Source organism: Polyodon spathula, chromosome 1 (genome assembly GCF_017654505.1).
Source record: "Polyodon spathula isolate WHYD16114869_AA chromosome 1, ASM1765450v1, whole genome shotgun sequence".
Taxonomy (NCBI): domain Eukaryota; kingdom Metazoa; phylum Chordata; class Actinopteri; order Acipenseriformes; family Polyodontidae; genus Polyodon; species Polyodon spathula.
In genome coordinates, this window is record NC_054534.1 from 92,290,395 (window position 1) to 92,309,860 (window position 19,466).

General features: G+C 36.0%; 1 protein-coding gene across 1 annotated transcript in view; it reads left to right on the forward strand.

Annotated features, from left to right (window-relative positions):
• Positions 1-2,328: 2,328 nt before the first annotated feature.
• Positions 2,329-19,466, forward strand: part of LOC121324281 (pre-mRNA-splicing factor ATP-dependent RNA helicase DHX15-like) — a 41,251-nt gene continuing 24,113 nt past the window's right edge. The window contains exons 1-5 of the mRNA XM_041265996.1: positions 2,329-2,501; positions 4,064-4,382; positions 8,771-8,964; positions 12,095-12,254; positions 13,580-13,798. Coding sequence (XP_041121930.1) covers positions 2,431-2,501; positions 4,064-4,382; positions 8,771-8,964; positions 12,095-12,254; positions 13,580-13,798 — 963 coding nt within the window. The 5' untranslated portion in view covers positions 2,329-2,430. The remainder of the gene's footprint in view (positions 2,502-4,063; positions 4,383-8,770; positions 8,965-12,094; positions 12,255-13,579; positions 13,799-19,466) is intronic.

Sequence of the window (19,466 nt, forward strand, 5' to 3'; positions counted from 1 at the left end):
GCCCAGATTACTTAGGGTTGCCAACTGGTCCGCGTCGCCTGAGCCTGCCTGCTGTACTGCTTCACCTGGGAGAGCACTTTCTTTTATGTCTCCTAGGGTTGCTGATGGTCCTGCTTCGCCTGGGGTTGCTGATGGTCCTGCTTCGCCTGGGGTCGCTGCCAACTCTGCTTCACCTGGGGTCGCTGCCAGCTCTGCTTTGCCTGGGGTCACTGCAAGTCCTGCATTACAGCAGGAAATACTGTGGCCAAAGCCCCACAAAGGGGAGCTGCCAGCCATGAAGAAGGTGGGGGTGAGCACCGGAAGAGTAAATGGGGGGGGGGCACCGGAAGAGTAAATAACACGAGATGTCATAGGACATTTTTGGTGTAACAGTATCTGTAAGGGCAAGTCTTTTGTGTGGGCATCATTATGACTATATCAAAATAATATAAGATTTCAAGGGTTTTGCCTAAGGTTCTAAACACATCACACAAAGATGCAAAGCTAACAGTCTATTATTTTCTTATACTTTAACAAAATAGTATATTAAGTTAGAAGCATGCATAATATATTACCCCTTCCTATAGGGGAAGTCAGGCAGCCTGGAGGTGATCTGCTTGTCTCTGTGGTGGCACCTGGACTGCCATTTGTTAATATACTTAAGAGCCTTATATACTCTGCTCCTACGCACATAGCATGATAAAAGGAACCAAAAAATATGTACTACTAGGCAATCTCCTGCAGCTGCAAGTGGTGGTGAAATAGCAATCCCTCACTCTGCAGGCTACGTTAACCCCATAAAATCCTGATGTCCATAAACACTGATAATATAACATTAATACCACTCATATACATCATCCTGTGTTGTAGCCATGCTACATATCCCTGCACAAAACACCTGGGATAAAGACTTATTTGGCTTCATTACTTGTTAGCATCATGTACTGTAATTCATTATCTGGAATACAACAGGGGATCTGTTAAGTTTGTTTATATAACTGCTACGACTTAAAATGTAGGATCACTGGTGTATAATCTAATGTGCTTGACAATTCAAAACTTTTGCTTGTCACCTCAAGGATTAAAACAAATACAACGTGCCGTATTTATAACATAACCCCCAATGTAGTGCTGAATCAGACCTGGAAAACAGGCTCTTAATTTTGGATAACACTGTTAAACAAGTAGGCCAAAACATCCCCCGCCACAGCTGTAAATTCAATATTAGAGCTATCAGTATGATGAAAATGTTGCTTACCATGATGTGACACATATCAACAGTATACAGAATGGTACTGTATACAACAAGAAATGGAAAGAAATAGTTGGCATTTAAAACCTGTATGTCTTTTGGTAAACTAATAAGGTGTTAGTATTCTGGTAAAGTTGATCAAAATTACTGATTTACAGTGTTTGGAATACCTTATTGTGTTCCTTAATACATACTATAATTACTCTTACTAGTATATTATTATTATTATTATTATTATTATTATTATTATTATTATTATTATTAACAATTCATCCATTCATTTCAATATTCAGAGATAACATTTTTAGAGACGTCTCTGATAAACATTACGCAGCACACTACACTTCCACTTTAGTGGGATTAACTGACAGGTAAACAGCCTACATGCTCTGTGGTCCTCAGAACAGAAACGTTTTATTGAATTAAGTTTGTGGGGCGTCAGTCACCACAGGCGATATTGTGTGTAGCTGACCCAAGTTAGAATAATGTACATGATTAACAGTGTCTCGTTCTTGATAGCGCACTCTACATTTAAGATTTGCAATACATAATTATGAAATTACCCAAAAACCGAAACCCGAACCCTTCCTCACATATTTATATACGCTATTCTGTTTTTTAACCAATCAAAACAGACGAGCGAGCTTCAGCACACATTTCCTGCAAGCATGATCTGCTACTTCCATGCACTTGGCTCACACAACAGTGCGGGTAGATGTCAAGGGAAACTTAACTTTGGTATTAGGCCAGTATACACACATTAGTGGTCCTCAGTGAGTTATCTGACATTCTGAAACGCGTCCGTGCATTCATTCTGTCTTCAATATTAACAAACTTGCTTTAATGACCTACTTACACTCGCTATCAACAGTTAATCGAGGGTTTTACAAGCGTTACACGAGTTTACCTCATTCCGCAACTCCAGACCTGCACTACCTTTCATTACTTTTTTTTTATTTATTACATTTTTAAATAATGTATATATAGCATAAAAACACCGATAAAGCAATATAATATATATTCTTTTTAAATTACATTTTCTTAAAAAAAAAAAAAAAAAAAAAAAATCCAGGATAAAAATGAGGTAAGTAGTTCCGGTCGCCATCTTGTCGCCTGTTCCTTAGGAGAGAGGAGGGTTTGTTTAGGCTAGTTACCGACTATAATTTCAATTTTAATACAGCTACACGCAAAAACAAAAAATGTCCAAACGGCACCGGTTAGATCTGGGAGACGATTATTCGTCTAGTAAGAAACGGACATCTTCTGATGGGTAAGTGTAAGAGACAGGGTCTTGTTTTATTTTATGTTTGTAATAGAGCCCGGATCATGTGAGCGGCGCCATCCTTACGTTACGAGCTGTCTACTGCATGCATTTGTATAAAGAAACAAGCAAAAGAAACAAAAAAATGTGTTTCACTGCAGTTCCCCCGCTTGAGCTATAACATACGCATACAAATGTTTGCATTTCATCATAAGCAGGACTAAGACATGGAAAGCACCCCTTTGTTTTTGTTTTGCACGTGGGAACAATTTGCGGCCTAGTATAATAGATACTATGAAAGAGAAACTACCTAGTTTGCTAAAATGGCAGTTATTAAATGTGTTTCATCTTGCATAGTGGTGTATGGTGTTATCCTGTTGATCTTACTCGTTATGCTACTTTACTGGTTATTTTAAAAAATTGGCGCGAGTCGGAAGCCATTATTATAGTATTTCTGCAGTGCAGACTTCTGGCAGATAAGTGACCCTTTAAAACACAGGTTGACGTACTGTAGGCTGGTGTTTAATTGTTGTAACTGTACCATTTCCGCAATGTATGTCAATGTAAAACAAAACCTACCCCAAGCGAACTGTTTAATATTAAGAACGTAATGTGTAGTTTTATTTGTTGTGCACACATGCAAGTTTAGATTGGGTGTAGCTGTACCTTGCGCTCTACAAAAAAAAACAAAAAAGCCCTTAATCTTTATACTCACCGACTTGGACCAAGGGTATTGAATTACTGCACGAGTCTAAATGGAAGCAAAATAGGTCAAATCCAAAAACTATCCACATGTGTCTACACAGTCTCGTATCTTGTAAAGCGCTTTGTGATGGTGGTCCACTATGAAAGGCGCTATGTACAAATAAAATAATTTATTAGTATTACATATTACCGGTATGCAGAAATGTATAACCTTCCACATGTTTAGCCTCAGTACATATTTCGGAAATATTTAAAATCTAAGATTGTCACGGGGTGACCTGTTCAACTTGATTTTGGAAGTATTTAGACTATAATAATTGACTACGTTACAAAGCTGTCAGTGCCAGTGGCCCTCACATTTTCTTTTTGTAATCAACACTTAATCTACCGCATATCCAATGGCAATGAAACTTAGTTTAACATTATTTGGTTTTGGTTATGGAGTATTAGTCTGGCAATATAGGGGTGGGTTGTCTATCCATATATTCGTTCGTATGTTTGTAACACTTATATTTTTGCATATGTATAGGGACCACTAATTCAGTTGTCATACTTATTACTGTATTACAATTATTTAGCAAAAGTTATTGAATAGTTAGATAATATTTAGATGTCTATTTAATCCATAAGTGCATGTCTCACTTGCATATGGTGATTGGTGAATCACTTATCAAATTGTAATTTTCATATCTAATTGTTATACTGTTGATCTGTCATGTTAGTCAAGGGGAGGGGGTGTGCAGTGGTACATGGATATATTTATACTTTCCAACATACCTCAGCCTGCTCAAAAGAAAGTTGTGCATACTGAATTACATACATATTAGTAATACTTGTTCAATACTTGCTTTTCCTATATTTTACAGAAAAGATAGAGATCGGGAACGTGATGAACGATCTAGGGACAGGGACAGAGATCGCGACAGAGAAAAGGACATGAAACCACCTGGTATCTCTCTCAATCCTATTGTGCCCGGGTGTGGGTTGCCAGCTTTAAAACAAGCAGCAATTCATCAGCAGATTAATCCATTTACCAATTTGCCTCACACTCCAAGATTCTATGAGATTCTAAAGAAGAGGCTTCAACTTCCCGTGTGGGAATACAAAGAAAGATTTAATGATATTCTCACAAAACATCAAAGCTTTGTATTGGTCGGTGAGACTGGTTCTGGCAAAACAACACAGGTGGGTTTGTTTTTCCTTTTTGATTTATTTTTTTTTTTCCCCAGGAGTATGAATAATAATCTGCCGTGGATTCTGCAAAAGTATTTACATTTTAAATTGTCATGTAATTGGTGACTGATCAGTGAAGCGGAGCAGCTCAGCACTAGTCTTGGGGCATAGCAGTCAAAACTGATCCGCCTTCAATCGTTTAATAGTAAACCATTTTAAATATTTTAAAATTAAAATATTGTGTTTTATTAATACTGTTACTAGGAACAAATCCTTTCATTTGGCTGTTTTAGAGCACCAGGTGAACATAATACATCAGCAGTTGCCAGATAAATGTTGCCTAAATACACTGTGCTCAAGAGAACATCACTTAAAATACAGAAAAAACTAATACACCTGACTGTAAATGAGAATTTAATTGGCACTGCTTTTCTGTTCGGAGCAGTAATATTGTATTTGCTGTAAAATTCATTTCATGGCAATAGTATATTATCACTATCAGTTGGGCCTGTGGTGCTTCATAACTACTGGCCAAACTGCGATCTCGACCAGCCCCGGGCTGCCGGGCCAAGGTTAATTTCGAACCCTGAAGTAGACAGAGAGATAGATATGTCCATCTGTTGTGCTTATTTGTTTTGTTTCCGTTGCCATGAAAACAATCTGATGACTGACAGATTTGAAAGTTGTACTCGCATGATCTGTTTGGCAGTGTGAGGGAAATGACGGTGTTATATCGCCATAGATTGCGCAGTTTTATGTTTATTCAATATTAAATTGATAGAATTACTACAGCCATCTAATTAAAATTGGTTTCATTACAGATGCTATTATCTTTAACTGTAAATAAAATATTTAATGTATTTATTTAACCAAGGAATTTACCCATTGAGACCGTGATCAAATTTACGAGGGGAAACAATTTAGAAATTACAAATACAAACAGCACAATAAAACATGCTTATCAAGCTTGCTCAGCAGCATACAGAGATCAGAAATCAAATAAATTGGAAATCGATTTTTAAATGTGATTGTGCACTGAAATTATTTATTTATTTATTTATTTTTTAATTCTAAAATGTAGCTACAGGAAGCACTAATAGGAAATTAACTTAATTGTGAAGAGAATATAAAAAACTGCCATCATATCCAAAAACTGCAAACTGACAAGAAAATTGGTAGGCTTTACGTAATACACGCAAAAATAAAAGTAGCAACGCAGCCTGCTGCAGTGGCGTAACTTGGCTTGGAAGTGTGGATGGGCACCAATGTATGTTGGATGGGCAATGACCAAAGGTCTGATGTCACCAGAAATAGTTTACATTTCAGAAATGATTTAAATCAGTTAAAACCCGGAATACATCAGTAAAATATTTCTCCTGTAAATCCATTTAAAATGTTTGAAATAGAAATAAACATACATATATTTGCAATGAATGCACTTTAAAAAGTCAACCCAGCGAAAATACAGTAATATTGCATTTTAAATTAAATTAGTTAGTAAATGATTTACCGTTGCCTAATTAGTATCCTCCTCATGTCCGCACCACCTTACAGGATAAGGCGTCGGGCTTGCTGCAGAATATTGCAATTATAGCTGTACTGGTCTCTTTCAAACCATAGGAGAGAGAGCATGTTCTTTAGCGACTTGTTAGTATTGAGGCTCACAACAGCTGTATTATCCTGTTCACTGTACAGGTGGTCGTTGGGATCAAAACTCTTACATTTCTATTTGGAAAGATAAACAAGTGGCAGTAACCTAAAACTTAAATTAGTGTTTGGATATTTTTTCCCCCACATTCGATTTGTGCATCATTTGTTGAATGAAGACTGAAACTTCAGCTTTGTCCATTTGAACGTTGTACAACGTACATGCCAGTTCTGTAGACTCTCTATTGCCGATTTGTGGCAGGAATGCAGACGCGGCTTTCATGTGTCATTTTGAAAGCAGCTGTTCAATTCTCAAAGTTGACAATCTAAAATATGATTGCACATAGCTCTCAAATCTTCATTAGGGTGCTCCCTGGTTCACTTTCCAAAAGATGAAGTAACAAACAAATCCTCCAGTCGATTTGATAATTCTCTTCCGAAATTTTTCACATGTTGCCATTTCCACTGATGAAGTAGATGTAAATTAGTTATTTGCAGATATCTGTCAGTTGTCTTAAATAAAATTAAGACATTTGTTTTGTTGACAGCCGCACTACTGCTAATTATTCTGCAAGTTTGCTTAAAAAAAACTTCAAATTTTAAAATAAATTTGGAATATGGAAACGTATGAGATTTAAAAAAGATCCTCGATGTGGCCGTGATTAAAGTAAGGTGTGATGAAAGGCTCAAGACACAGCAAAGCGATTTAACACAAGAGTTCAAGGGATGCAACTTCACCTGGGACCAGCCCAGAATCTTTTTTTTTTTTTGAGCCCACTTTAATGAGTAAATGTAAAAAATAAATTTGTTTTAGATTTTGGGGGTGGGCCTGGGCAGTATAGATTAGAGGGGAGGGGTTTGTGACTTGACAGCTGTAATAATCTAACTGCACATAAATAAATCTTAATGCTTAATTGTTTCTGATTGTCATAACCAATATACAGAATATCGTATTTATTTCTCTTTCGGTAATATTTGTACAAAGAAAACCTATAATGTAAATGACCGGCGATTGCAAACTTACAATGACAGCTCTGATGATGGTTTAAACTGGGAATGTTAAGTAGATGCCATTATTTAAAGTGTTCTAACTATTTAACAAATATAATTGCACATAAAAATAAGTCGCACGACCACGTCTTTGTAGTAGCTTAAAGTTAACGTCTATTATTAAATATAATACAACATGATATAATAAGTGTTGTTAATATTATAACAATGTGTTTAACCACATATAAAGTAGCTTAATAAAGATCCTGACAACATTTTTAAAAGTAAAACAATTTTCTGAATTCAAGTTTACTGACAGAAAATGGAGACGGCTTAACCTTGCCTTTTAAATTCTAAAATTTGCGCGTGCGCAGAAAGGCTCAAAAGGACAAATGCTAACTTATTTCCTGTGACACCGGCACAGGGTATTAGGTCTGCTACAAGTTAAATCAGTTTTTTTTTTTAATAGATTCCGTTCCTCATCATGTACATAGATGTAAATACTGAATAGTCTATTCAATAATTACATTTTTGTAATGCGAATAATTAATAACATTATTTACAGTATTTCTGCCTGACTTTTCCTGCTTGTGTTAACTAGCATCTGATTTGCTGGTCCCATCTTACCAGTGAATCAGTTTTGAAAATGCTTTGTAGGTACGCCCTTTTTGTGTTTTCGATGTATGTAAAAAATAAATAAATAATAATAAAAAAAAACTTGCTGCTTTGAATCCAGAGTAGGGCGACAGGCTTGTATTCCTGACAAACAGCCTGTAAATTGTGCACATTGAAAATAACTGACTGTATTAGTTCGTGCTTCTTTGGAGTTTCAAAATGAACTGTTACGTAATAAATATTTAATTATTCAATGACTTTTGTATAAAACAAAAATTAAAAATCAATGATGTATGCATGTTGTGGTAAGTAAATCAATTATTATTATGATCATGATGTTTTAGGCAGGGATTTCCGCATTGTGTGTTTCACAGATAGTGAAGGTTGGATGGTACAATATTAACAAGATGCAATGCATGATGTTGCAGCTGTCATGGAATTAAAAAAATAAATAAATAAATAAAAATAAATCCTAAATTTGTGTCTAGTTTTATATAGATTATTCCAAAGTACTGTAATCTGTTTGGAATAAGTAATTTTGTGACACCCCTGTAGTATGGTAAACTTGCTTTAGGCTTGTAAATATTGTGTGTGTTTTTTTTTGTTTTTTTTTTCTCCTTACGATACCAAGGCGTAATTGTTGTGCAGAAGCTTTTACTTAACTGCAGTGACATTAAAATAATCACGTCGAGGGGGGTGGAGCGAAAATGTATGTGGGCGATTCTATCCTCGATATTTATTTGAATGATACGATTGTATGCTCAATTAATAGATTGCTATTTGAAAGCTTAACTGACAGCCCTGCTGGGTATACCCTGAAATTTGAAATTTGAGTACTGAAAAAAAAAAAAAAAAAATTATATATACTTACATCATTTAATGTTTTCTCTTGTTAACGATTGTTTTTGAAAGTGTGTGTAATACCTTTGGGCAGTGGTTCGGCAAGATTTATGTTTGCATTTCATCCGGGCGGCAGCATCTTATTCCCAGCATGTATGCAGTTTATGATGCTTTGTAGTCTTGAATTTGTACAGCATACTCCCTTTGACACATTTGGAAGGCTGTCCTTATTTCTTGTTTCAAAACAAACATGAATTTGAGTGTTTAATTGTATTAAGTATTTAAGCTTGTATATTGTGCCTCTCCAGATTCCTCAGTGGTGTGTTGATATGGTGCGGTCACTTCCTGGACCCAAGCGTGGTGTGGCCTGTACCCAGCCCAGAAGAGTGGCTGCCATGAGTGTAGCCCAAAGAGTGGCAGATGAAATGGATGTCATGTTGGGACAAGAAGTTGGATATTCCATTCGATTTGAAGACTGCAGCAGTGCAAAGACTATCCTGAAGTAAGGGGAAATTATCAAGCATTTTTTTTTTTCAAACCTTTTTAGTTGCTGTCTTGATATTTCACAGTGCAAATGCAGCCACATTTTATACTTAAGAACCATGTGGAGCATGAAAGTCTATGTTTAACCCTTTGCAGGACGGCTCACTATAATTTTGATCTAATTAGAGCGATGACGTAATTGCGTACAATGCGGTGACAAGTGTTTTAATATTTATAAAATTGGCAAAAGCCTTCAGACTTCATACAATAAACTAAAACACAGTTAGTTGGGTCTGTTTGCCAAGAGTGATTTTATTTATTTTTTTAAACAGTTTGGTTTGTTTTCTGCCGAGAGATTCTGTGATCAAAAGTACAAAGCTTACCTGAAATCATACTGTATTCCATAAACCCAAACAAATGAACACACAATTTACTGTAGGGAAATATCCAGAGGAGAAACTGCAGGGGATGACTCCCCAATCAACATGCATTTCACCAAAGCCCCAAGCCAATAAGATACTTATTTATTTATTTTTATTTTTTTTAATGCAGCGCGGCATTTCAGTAGCTATGGTTTCAATTCCACTATGTAACACAATTTTTGTTCCTGGGTAGTAAGTGTTATTTCCTAATTGCTTATGCCTCAGAAGTATAGAAAATGGCTGCTATTCCCCACAAACTTTGCTTTTGTGACCAGGGCAGGTAAATTTCAAAATATCACTATGAGAAATGAGAAAACGGGAGCTTTTGTGTCTTTTCGTTCACATAAAGTCAGAAAAAAACAACATATGAATCCAAAATAACATGTATTTATACTAAAGTAATACAAAAATGTCTACAAAAGATTTAGAAGCGAGTAGTTTTTCGAGATTTATGATTATACTGTAAATTAAGTTCTAAAAAATTAAACAAGGCTTTATGGTTGATCAATCAATCAATCAATCAATCACCTGTTTTCACCTCGTTACTGAGTGACTACTGTACTGTGTGCTGAGAAACTGACAGCACCAGACAGGATGAGACCATGAAGCTCTGCCTGAAATTGACACAATTAAGATGTTTATTTTATTGTTCATTACATGCTACAGTGCTGGCTGGTTTGTGGAGTTGGGGGTTACAGTGATTAAATAACTGAATTACTACTTACAATAATTATTGTACTCACACGGTCTTCACTAAAGTTCCAGTTTAAAGGCAGTATGTTTTACTGTAGCCTTTGGGATGAAATTGTTAGCTAGGTGGCTACATTTTTTTTTTTTTTTAAATTTAGCTGTGGGAGAAAAATGCTTCAGCAAGTGTAGTAGAATCTTCCAGAACTGACAGACGCTGGATCTACAAAGTTGCGTACTAATGAGAGCATAAGTACTAGGGCTGCAGCAAAGGGTACATTTTGATCTTCGAAGGTTCGGAACACATTACTGAAGGGAGGTCCGAACCTTCGATGGTACGAATTTGCATAATTTACTGGCGACGTCACCATAGCTACTTGTTTATATTTTACTGAAAATCCTATTTTACAGGTAATCCATATAAATGGAATAAAACATTCACTTGTAGTTTAAAAACACGTTCTAGTATAATTTAAATAAAAGTACTTTTTTTTTTTTTTATTTACATGTAACTGAGCCTGCTTGCGATCCGTACAGTAAGTGTGCATTGCATTGCACCAGCATCAACTGCAGCGGACAAAGCTTTATTTAAGTCGCCATTCCAAGCAGGTTATCGGTCACATTTGACTACTAGAAACATTAGTAATACTAATAATATGAACTTACGCGTGTCAAGTGACCCCAGAGATTGTTTATGCCTCCATGATACGAGTCTCTTACACAGTTTGCATTCAGCTTGGTTGTCTGGGCATTTAACAAAAAAATCCCAAACAGGGGTTTTGAGACATTTCTTTAAATACAGCTTACGCTGTACAACTCTTTGCTGTCAAGGAGACGAATGAAGAAATTGAAGGTTTGGCTCTGGACAACATGAGCTGGAGCGGTGGGTGGTGCTCAGTTTTTGAAATTAAAATGATTTGTGGTATCGTATGTTTTGTATATTTCAAACATATTCTCCCTTAGTACTTCTCTTGTACACTAGCTATTCAGTACATATCTTACTGAAGCAATACAACCACTGGAGGTACGAGCCACTGTTTTGGATACTACACTCTGCTGCAGTTGTACGTAAAGTATAACGATTTGGTATCAGCTTTTATTAACTACTTTTGTTTACGTAATATGTATTATACAAATCAAAAGATCACATTTTTCATGTGAATGACATGTAATGTGTGATTTATAGTATTCACACATTGTCAAACAGTTTCTGTTAATGGGAAGAAAAAAAATAAAACAGTGTGTGAACCCATCTGTCGAACCTTCGAAGGTTTTAAACAATCTTTGAATCCCTGGCTAGCGAACGAACCTTTGGACACAGCCGTAATAAATACAAAAGAAAAACTAGGGAAACGCAGATTTTTCAAGAAAGCCGGGGGGGGGGGGTCTATGTTTCAATGGATTTGAATACCAGTTTGTCAGAGCCGCCAGTGAATGTTTTGCTATTAAAATGGTACTATAGTACTAATATAGTAGTTGTTTTTTGTCCTAAAAAAGCCGAGAAAACCTTTCATTGGCCGAGTGAGACCGATAGAAGCCGAAAAAATCTGAGCAATACACATAGTCCCTGCACCACAGAAATAACGCGGACATAAACAAGGTAGCTGCTTCCACATCTAACGCTCAAAGAACATCACAGTCATTTGCCAAGCTTTTTAAGATGTTATAGTAATAAAATAATGGTTTGGATCGCATTATTGAGGTGTTTGGTGATAAAACAAGTGATCGGGAGATGATTGAAGAGGTATGTGATAAATACAGCAAACAAGGGATGGGATGGGGCTGGAAATGCAGTACTGAGTGTTCTGTTGATATGCGGTGCCTTTTAAACCTGTTTTATTTTGAATAAAATTACTTTTAAACAGTGCATGTAAAATAAACAACGCATGTGAAAATAAATTGGACCTAATCGCAGCTTCAATCTTGTACTTTTTTCGTGGCAACCCGGTATAAATGTCCACATTTTTGTGAAATGACTTGTCGTCACCTTAAAATGCACACCTCAATGTTTTGTTTTTTTAATTAAATTTTTTTTTATAGGTATATGACTGATGGTATGTTACTTCGAGAGGCGATGAATGATCCACTTCTGGAACGTTATGGTGTTATTATCCTTGACGAAGCCCACGAGCGAACACTGGCCACAGACATTTTGATGGGAGTCTTGAAAGAAGTAGTTAGACAAAGATCGGATTTAAAGGTAATTTTGTCTTTTTGAGCAAACATTTTTTAAACTGAAATGATAGGATCATCACTAATTGAAATCTGTAGTCTGATTTATCACCAAGGTATGCTTTTACTTAATTTGCAGTCATGTGGACTGTGAAACTTGTAGCAGATGTTTAAGTCTTCTATTTTTTTTTTTTAAATCGATTTTTTGAGGACAGTTAATGCGGAAGTAGCATTGTGTTGAATGTGCCAGCTGCACAAACAGCTATTAAGAAAAATCTGTAGCGGTTAATGCAAAAATGTAAAGCAAGTTGCTTTGGAACACCAGGTAAATTATTCCCTGGTCAGTTTATTTAAAGTAATCAATCTGACAGGATGAGAAGCATACCTCTTTTTTTAGTTGAGTCAGTCGCATAAACCAGATGGATAATGAGTTGCTGTGAGGAGTGTATGTTCTGGGTTGTTTTCTGTCTTAATACTGGTTTCAAACTTCTGAGTCTGCAAACTTGGTGTCTTCATAGGGGTAAACTGGAAGACACTCAAATCTTATGTGAAGACAAAGGCCCTGTCGACACTACCGAACAGTACTCAAACGTTCTAATTAGACCAGCTCAAAGCATCCACACTGAAGTACTGTTTCATGTTTAGTAGGGCTTAATGCGTACAAACACTTAAAATAGTTTGGTTACATTTCCTAGCAGTGCAGTGGATCGTGGGACGTAGTGTGACGTTATCCCACCATGCACTGTATTTTGTTTACAACCTGGCAAATATGGAGCCCGTGCCCACGGAAGACATAGTGCTTCTTAGCATGAACATTATGTCTTTGTTTCTTAAACACACAAGGTATGTTTTATCATGATGTGTGCGTTTTCGTTTTGAACTCCTGAAGTTGTCCTTGACCGATGTTCATCACTCCAAATATCAATTTGCCTTGATTTCAGCATCTGATCAGGTCATTCCATGATCCATCATTTTGCAACAAGCCTTAGAAAATGTATACGGTACAGCAGTATAGTCGTTCTCAACTCTTTCAGGCGCCTGTTCCGAGTACTGTTTTTGTAATGTCCACACGCCAAAACAGATCGGAAAGCAAGGTGGTCTCGAGTCTGGTTCTCGAGCTGTATTAAATGCTACATAGTCTAGGTGCTAACTGTATTTGGTGGTTTAAAGGCATAGTGTGGACAGGGCCAAAGACTTATGGAAATTTGACAGCCCCTCTGTAGGTATGAATTCATTGTGAATCTATTCCTGAGCCATAACATCATGGTTTGTGTGCAGTATGGATTAACTGACGATTACAATGACAGTACTTCTGCATTAATAGCAAACATGTGTTGTTTTCTAAATTTATAGGTTATTGTCATGAGCGCCACATTGGATGCTGGGAAATTCCAGGTCTACTTTGATAATTGTCCACTGTTAACAATTCCTGGTCGCACACACCCTGTGGAGATATTTTATACCCCAGAACCAGAAAGAGACTACTTGGAAGCAGCTATCCGAACAGTAATACAAATCCACATGTGTGAAGAGGAGGAAGGAGACGTCTTGCTATTCCTTACAGGTCAAGAGGTATGTTTGGAGGGCTACACAAACCCTATTTTGGCGGGAGGGAGGGTAATGAGGACCAGTGCATTTTTAAAAGATTGTTTTTTTTTTTTTTTTAATATGTTTTCAAGTAACCTATATTCAAGGCTGCTGTTTCAGTTTTGCAAAATGTTAACTGGAAATTATTCAGTGTAGATATTTTCCTGTGTAAAAAATGAAATGCCCAACTCTGAGGAAAGAATTGCAAAAAATGTAGGTTCATTTTAAGAAACTTTGTTCGACCTTAAGCAAGAAAATAGCTGAATTGCACTATTTCCAATGTCACTTATGTGGCCTTGATTATGATAATGGAATATAAGGTATTAGAATGGTTCCAGCAAATTCAGATTGTATCTTGCGCTTGGCTTCCCTGGAACATTCCCTTCTGAAGTCAATGCCAAGTAATTTATCTGTTTCGTCACATGATAATCCATTAATTATTTGCATTTAGCAAATCTCAACAGATGGTGGTGCTGCAGCACAGCTTTTTAGCAAGGTTTATGGCATTGATGGTATTTTTAAAGGTACGCCTAAGAATATTCATAGACTAGCCTACTTTCTTTGTTTGCTAGCCTTTTAATCTTGGATTAGAATAACTTGGATTTGTACTTGTTTCTTTTTTATGTTCATTTCTACCAAATATGCAAATACAGCAATGCTATACATATGAATATGAGCCAGTATCCAGCCCTTTATCTATGAAATTGAAAGTTCACTGTCAGGGGTGGCCAAAGTTGGTCACTGTGTTTCATAAAACACATTCGCAAGTGCATCTCTTGCGATCACACTCTTGCGATGGGGAGATAGACATCCCTGAGGAGGAAAAAAATGGTCCTAAATATAATTTGTGAAACAGCTGTTGCTGGTATTGAGGAAAAGCAGATAGCAAAGTGCTTTCCGCAACCTTTGACCTAATGTAAGTAAACATGTGTCTTGTTATCCATCAAAGTAAACTATAATGAAAATAGATCAATGGTTATGTTACACAACTTGTTATTAATGTATTATTATTATTAACTTAGCCACTGTCTCCTAAAACACATCCATCACAATTTACCCAAATGAAACTGCTGTCTGACTATCTGGATATTGAATGACAGCATCTAGCACGAGACATTTTGTCATGATGAATATTAGTGGAATGAAAACCTTTCCAGCATCTGCACAGGTACTTGTGCATAGCAGGGGACACCACTAGTATCTGAGACTCATCTACAGCTACTTTCTTGATCTAATAAATTGTGCAGGTTAGCTGTATTGTTTCTTGGCAAGCTGTACTTAATCTATTTAATCTGTAGTCTGTACTCCTACAACCACAAAAATAGTGTTGTAATTAGGCTCCCTCCTTTTAACATAACTAAAATGACTGAATTGTTTAGGTTCTTCAAAAGCTATAATCGTTGAACTGATTACTGCAGTAAGTCTGTATTAATTTTGTATTGACTCAGTGAATTTCTGGTCTATTAAGCAACCCAGCTATATGTATGTACTTGTATTTAACTTTACATACTTGCCGTCATGTACTGGCATAGCTATTTGTACAAGTCTTTGCTAAGGAACTACTGCCTCCACAATACACTTTAGGCACATCCTGTAAAATAAATGTAAAAATTGTGTGGAATGCAAATTGTAAATGGCCTTGCTTGTTTTTCATTATGCAGCTGTAAACATTTTGGAGGATATATAGATAATTTCCTTTCAGCTTGGAACAGGAGATTCTAAGCGAAAAACTATATTTATGTAAAATAGTGGGGATAACCCATCCTGAGGAAATGCTTACTGCTGTATTTATTATACTAACCATAGGCAGAGAGATTTTGAAATTGCAGCTGCTTTCCTCACAGTTATCCTCTGGCTTTAGCCTGCCTTGTGTCCTCTGGAAATACTGTTTTATCCACAGCAAGTTACATATTACATGCTCTTTTAAATGTGATCTTTTTGTTTCGCATTTTTGAAAATATCCACGAAACAATAAGTTAATACAGCAACAAAGAGCATCCTAATTTCAGTTTCCATCTCTGCATTAAACGTACGAAACAGAATAAAATCAAATCAACTTTTCATTTTTATGGCCTTTGCTATTTATACAAGGTCAACTGGGAAATTGTTTTAAATTATAACAGAGGAAGTTATTAAATATATACGTTTTGAGTGTTCAGGGTGCAGCTATAGAAAAATGGTAATCTGACAATCAAATAATGGTTTCTGGTTTTTTTTTGTATATATTTATTTGAAAAACTTTCTTTTTAATGAATTCCTTCAGTCAGTGTGACTTGCACTGTACAAAAAAGTATACTTGGACGCCAGTCCTAGTTCATAACAGCTGCCAAAAGTTTTTAGAAACATTGCAAAACAAAATGTAAGATGAAAAAATACAATCATTTCAAAACATTAACAATTTGTTACATTGGTTGAAATCTTTAAACAGGAATTCACAGGCTTATTAGATTCGTAGTAAGACAAATGTTGCATGTAATCACATTAGTGATATGTGACATTAAAGTTTAATTGGTTTGCCTCAAGTTGTACACCTTTTAGAGCTGAAAGCCTGAAAAGGCTGCAGGTGCATTTTAGTGTTCTTGGAATTTAATGGTACATGTTGTCTAAGGGTGCTGGTGCTGATTCAGGATTTTAAGGTTACAAGGCTTATGTAATTGTAATACTTATTGTCTTCATTCTTAGCTTTCATAAACCACTGATTGTACATGTAAACATTCTAAATAAAATCTGACCCTTTCTCAAGAAAATTAAGTTTATTTCTGAGTAAATTGGGGCCACACAGTGTTACTTTAATTGCCTTATTTGCATTTAAGTATATATTTGGTTTCTCAAAAGTAATTAGTTTTGCAAAACTGCTTTTAGCAATAGTAGCTGCTTTGTATCCAATAAATGCAAATTACCTTAATACTTAACCACCCAGCTGCTATCCTGCGATTTCCACATGGAGCGCATGCAAGTCCATATTTGTCACTCCCGTGAGAATAGCATGCTGGCGCTTATAAACATCTGAAAAGTTTAACACGTTTTCTTAACTTGCTTCAATGAAAAAATAAGAACTATTTTTGTATGATATCGTTTGATAGGTAATTTCCGTATTGTAATATCGCTTGCAGAGACTTTAAAAAAAAAAAAAAAAAAAAAAAAAAAATTATTGCTAATACTGCTAAAAAATACAAAAGCAGTATAATCAAGTTTATTTTATATTAAGATGTAACAAACGCTATATATACCAATCACTGTAAGTGTTGTAGGCAAACATCACACCAAGTATTGTTTAACCATTTTGTTCCTTTGATTGTCATTTCATTTTCTAAGAACAAATGTATTTCAAACATTCAGTAGCTATAAATCAAGAAAAACAACAAATCCACAACCTGTGTATCCTCTCTTGTACGCTCTATTCACGTTTCGTCACATGTTTCCTCTCGCTGGCCAGTCCCTTACTGGAAATTATATCCTGTTTTCAAAAAGTGCACGCATCAAATAAGAAACAGGGTCAGGTTATTTTTTATTTATTTGTTTATTTTTTTAAAGGGATACACACCTAAAAACAAACTACACAAAAAAACTTAATAAAGAGGAAAACAGTCTTAAATAATTTGAAATCTGTATATATCTTTTTTTTCTTCCATTCAGAATGTGCTGACAAGGTACCAGATGCTACCTGCATTCTGCATTAAGCAATATTGGGATTATTTTGAGAGATACGCATGCGTCAGTGTGGTTCATTCATTGTTTCCATGTAATTACTTACGCTGTTAATGTATTTAAAATGTGAACTTTAGGTATTATAAATGAGATGTACTTTTTAAAACATCAACATAACACATTCAGCATGACACCGTACTTTTATATGTATATAATACTTTTAGATTGTCTGTGCATTTATACGCGGAGAAGATTACATTACTTCCAGATTGGCTAGCCTGCGCAGTGAAGTATAAATATATAATAGTATACATATTTCGGTTCTGAGGAGGCTGATATCATGGAAAAGTAAAAGAATATAACGACCCTGTTTTTCTCCATGGATAGTGCGAGTCAAAGCTAAGTTAAAGTAAGTTATTTCTTTTATGTAAATATCTGTTAACGTCTATATTTTTTCATATTGCAATAGTGCTATTCTGTGTTTGTGGAAGACTTCGATATGATCTATCAAAATACGTGTACAATATCAATATACAATTTTAATGTAGATGCCCACCCATAAAGAAAACTATTGTAAAAGTGTATGCAGTTTTTGTTTTTACTGGCAGATGTTCTCAGTCCCTAAGAAATGTGCTTGACAGACTGGTTCGTCTGTATACACACAGCTGAGAGTGAAAAATTGATGCCTGTGTATCTACAGAGAGTAAAACAAGGAGATTTCTTTATTTATTGCCGTTACAGGTTATAAGGAAGTCTTGTCTGGTTTGGTACTGGTCAAAACGACCTATTTATTTATTGTAACTAGGGTTGCACCGAATCCAAGTTTTGGGGATTCTGCCAAATACTGAATCTAACTCTGAAGATTCGGCCGAATACCGAATCTACAAAATCTGTCAAGAAAACTGTTGAATGAAAATCAGACTGGCAGCTACTAACAAGGACGCACACAATCGATCTATAGTTTTGAGCCTTTTAGTTAATAGTATTTTTATTACAGAATGGAAATATATCCCTGAATAAGATTTGTTTGAAAGGTACCGTTGGCCCACACCTCCAACATAAATGTCAAAATACAGAACCGTTTACCTTTACAAGAAAGGAGAGCTGCATCTTTGCTGTAACCTACTATTTTCTTTAATGACGTTTCAACGTGTGATCTGAGAGTAGGGATGCAGACAGGCTCCAGAATCTGGGGGCACTCTTTAAGGCAGGTCAGGTTTTGTAACTCGCCTCTCTAAACTGCAGTTTATTCAGTAAAGTGCGTGTGAATTATGCGAACTGTCACAAAATTAATGTAATTATTTTACGTAGCTGTTACCAAAAGCACACACATGCTTGCGAGGATCATTTCCATCAGTCAGACCTATACAGCAGCTAGCTGATTGGTTGTCTCTGACTGGGCGGGACTGTGAATCAAGAAATATTAAACGATATTTTACCTGCTGTCACAAGGTTAAATGAAAGAGTGCAGGCGAGTGCAAAGTTATATTTAGTAATGGCATTGCACTGTTTTGATAGATATTGTTTACTCTATAAAAAAAAAAAATTCAAGCAGTACGATTAATCGTTGTTACGAGGCTCTCCGGATAGAATTACCACCACAGTTAAACAATGAAATACACTTACTAAACTGCTGAAGCAATTCACGCTCGTTTTAATGTAGAATACATTGCAGTTTAGAGAAGCGAGTTAAAAAACCTGACCTGTCTTAGTGTCCTGAGGTTCAGGAGCCTGTTGACATCCCTGTCTGAGAGCTATGAGGAAAAAACAGTTTGCCGTTACTATATATTACAGGAGTACTGCATAACTTTACTCCATGAAAAGTGTAATGTGCATGTTTGCATTCAGCAGCTGTGTGACTGTTTAGTGTGTGCGCCACCAGTAATAGGGAGTTGACAGCTGCCACAGAGTTCATCAAACATGTTCTTGTTATTAAATACAAGTTACATTCAGTACCAGATTTGTCTTATTTCAAGAACTGCACACGTTGGAGGGATGTATTAAA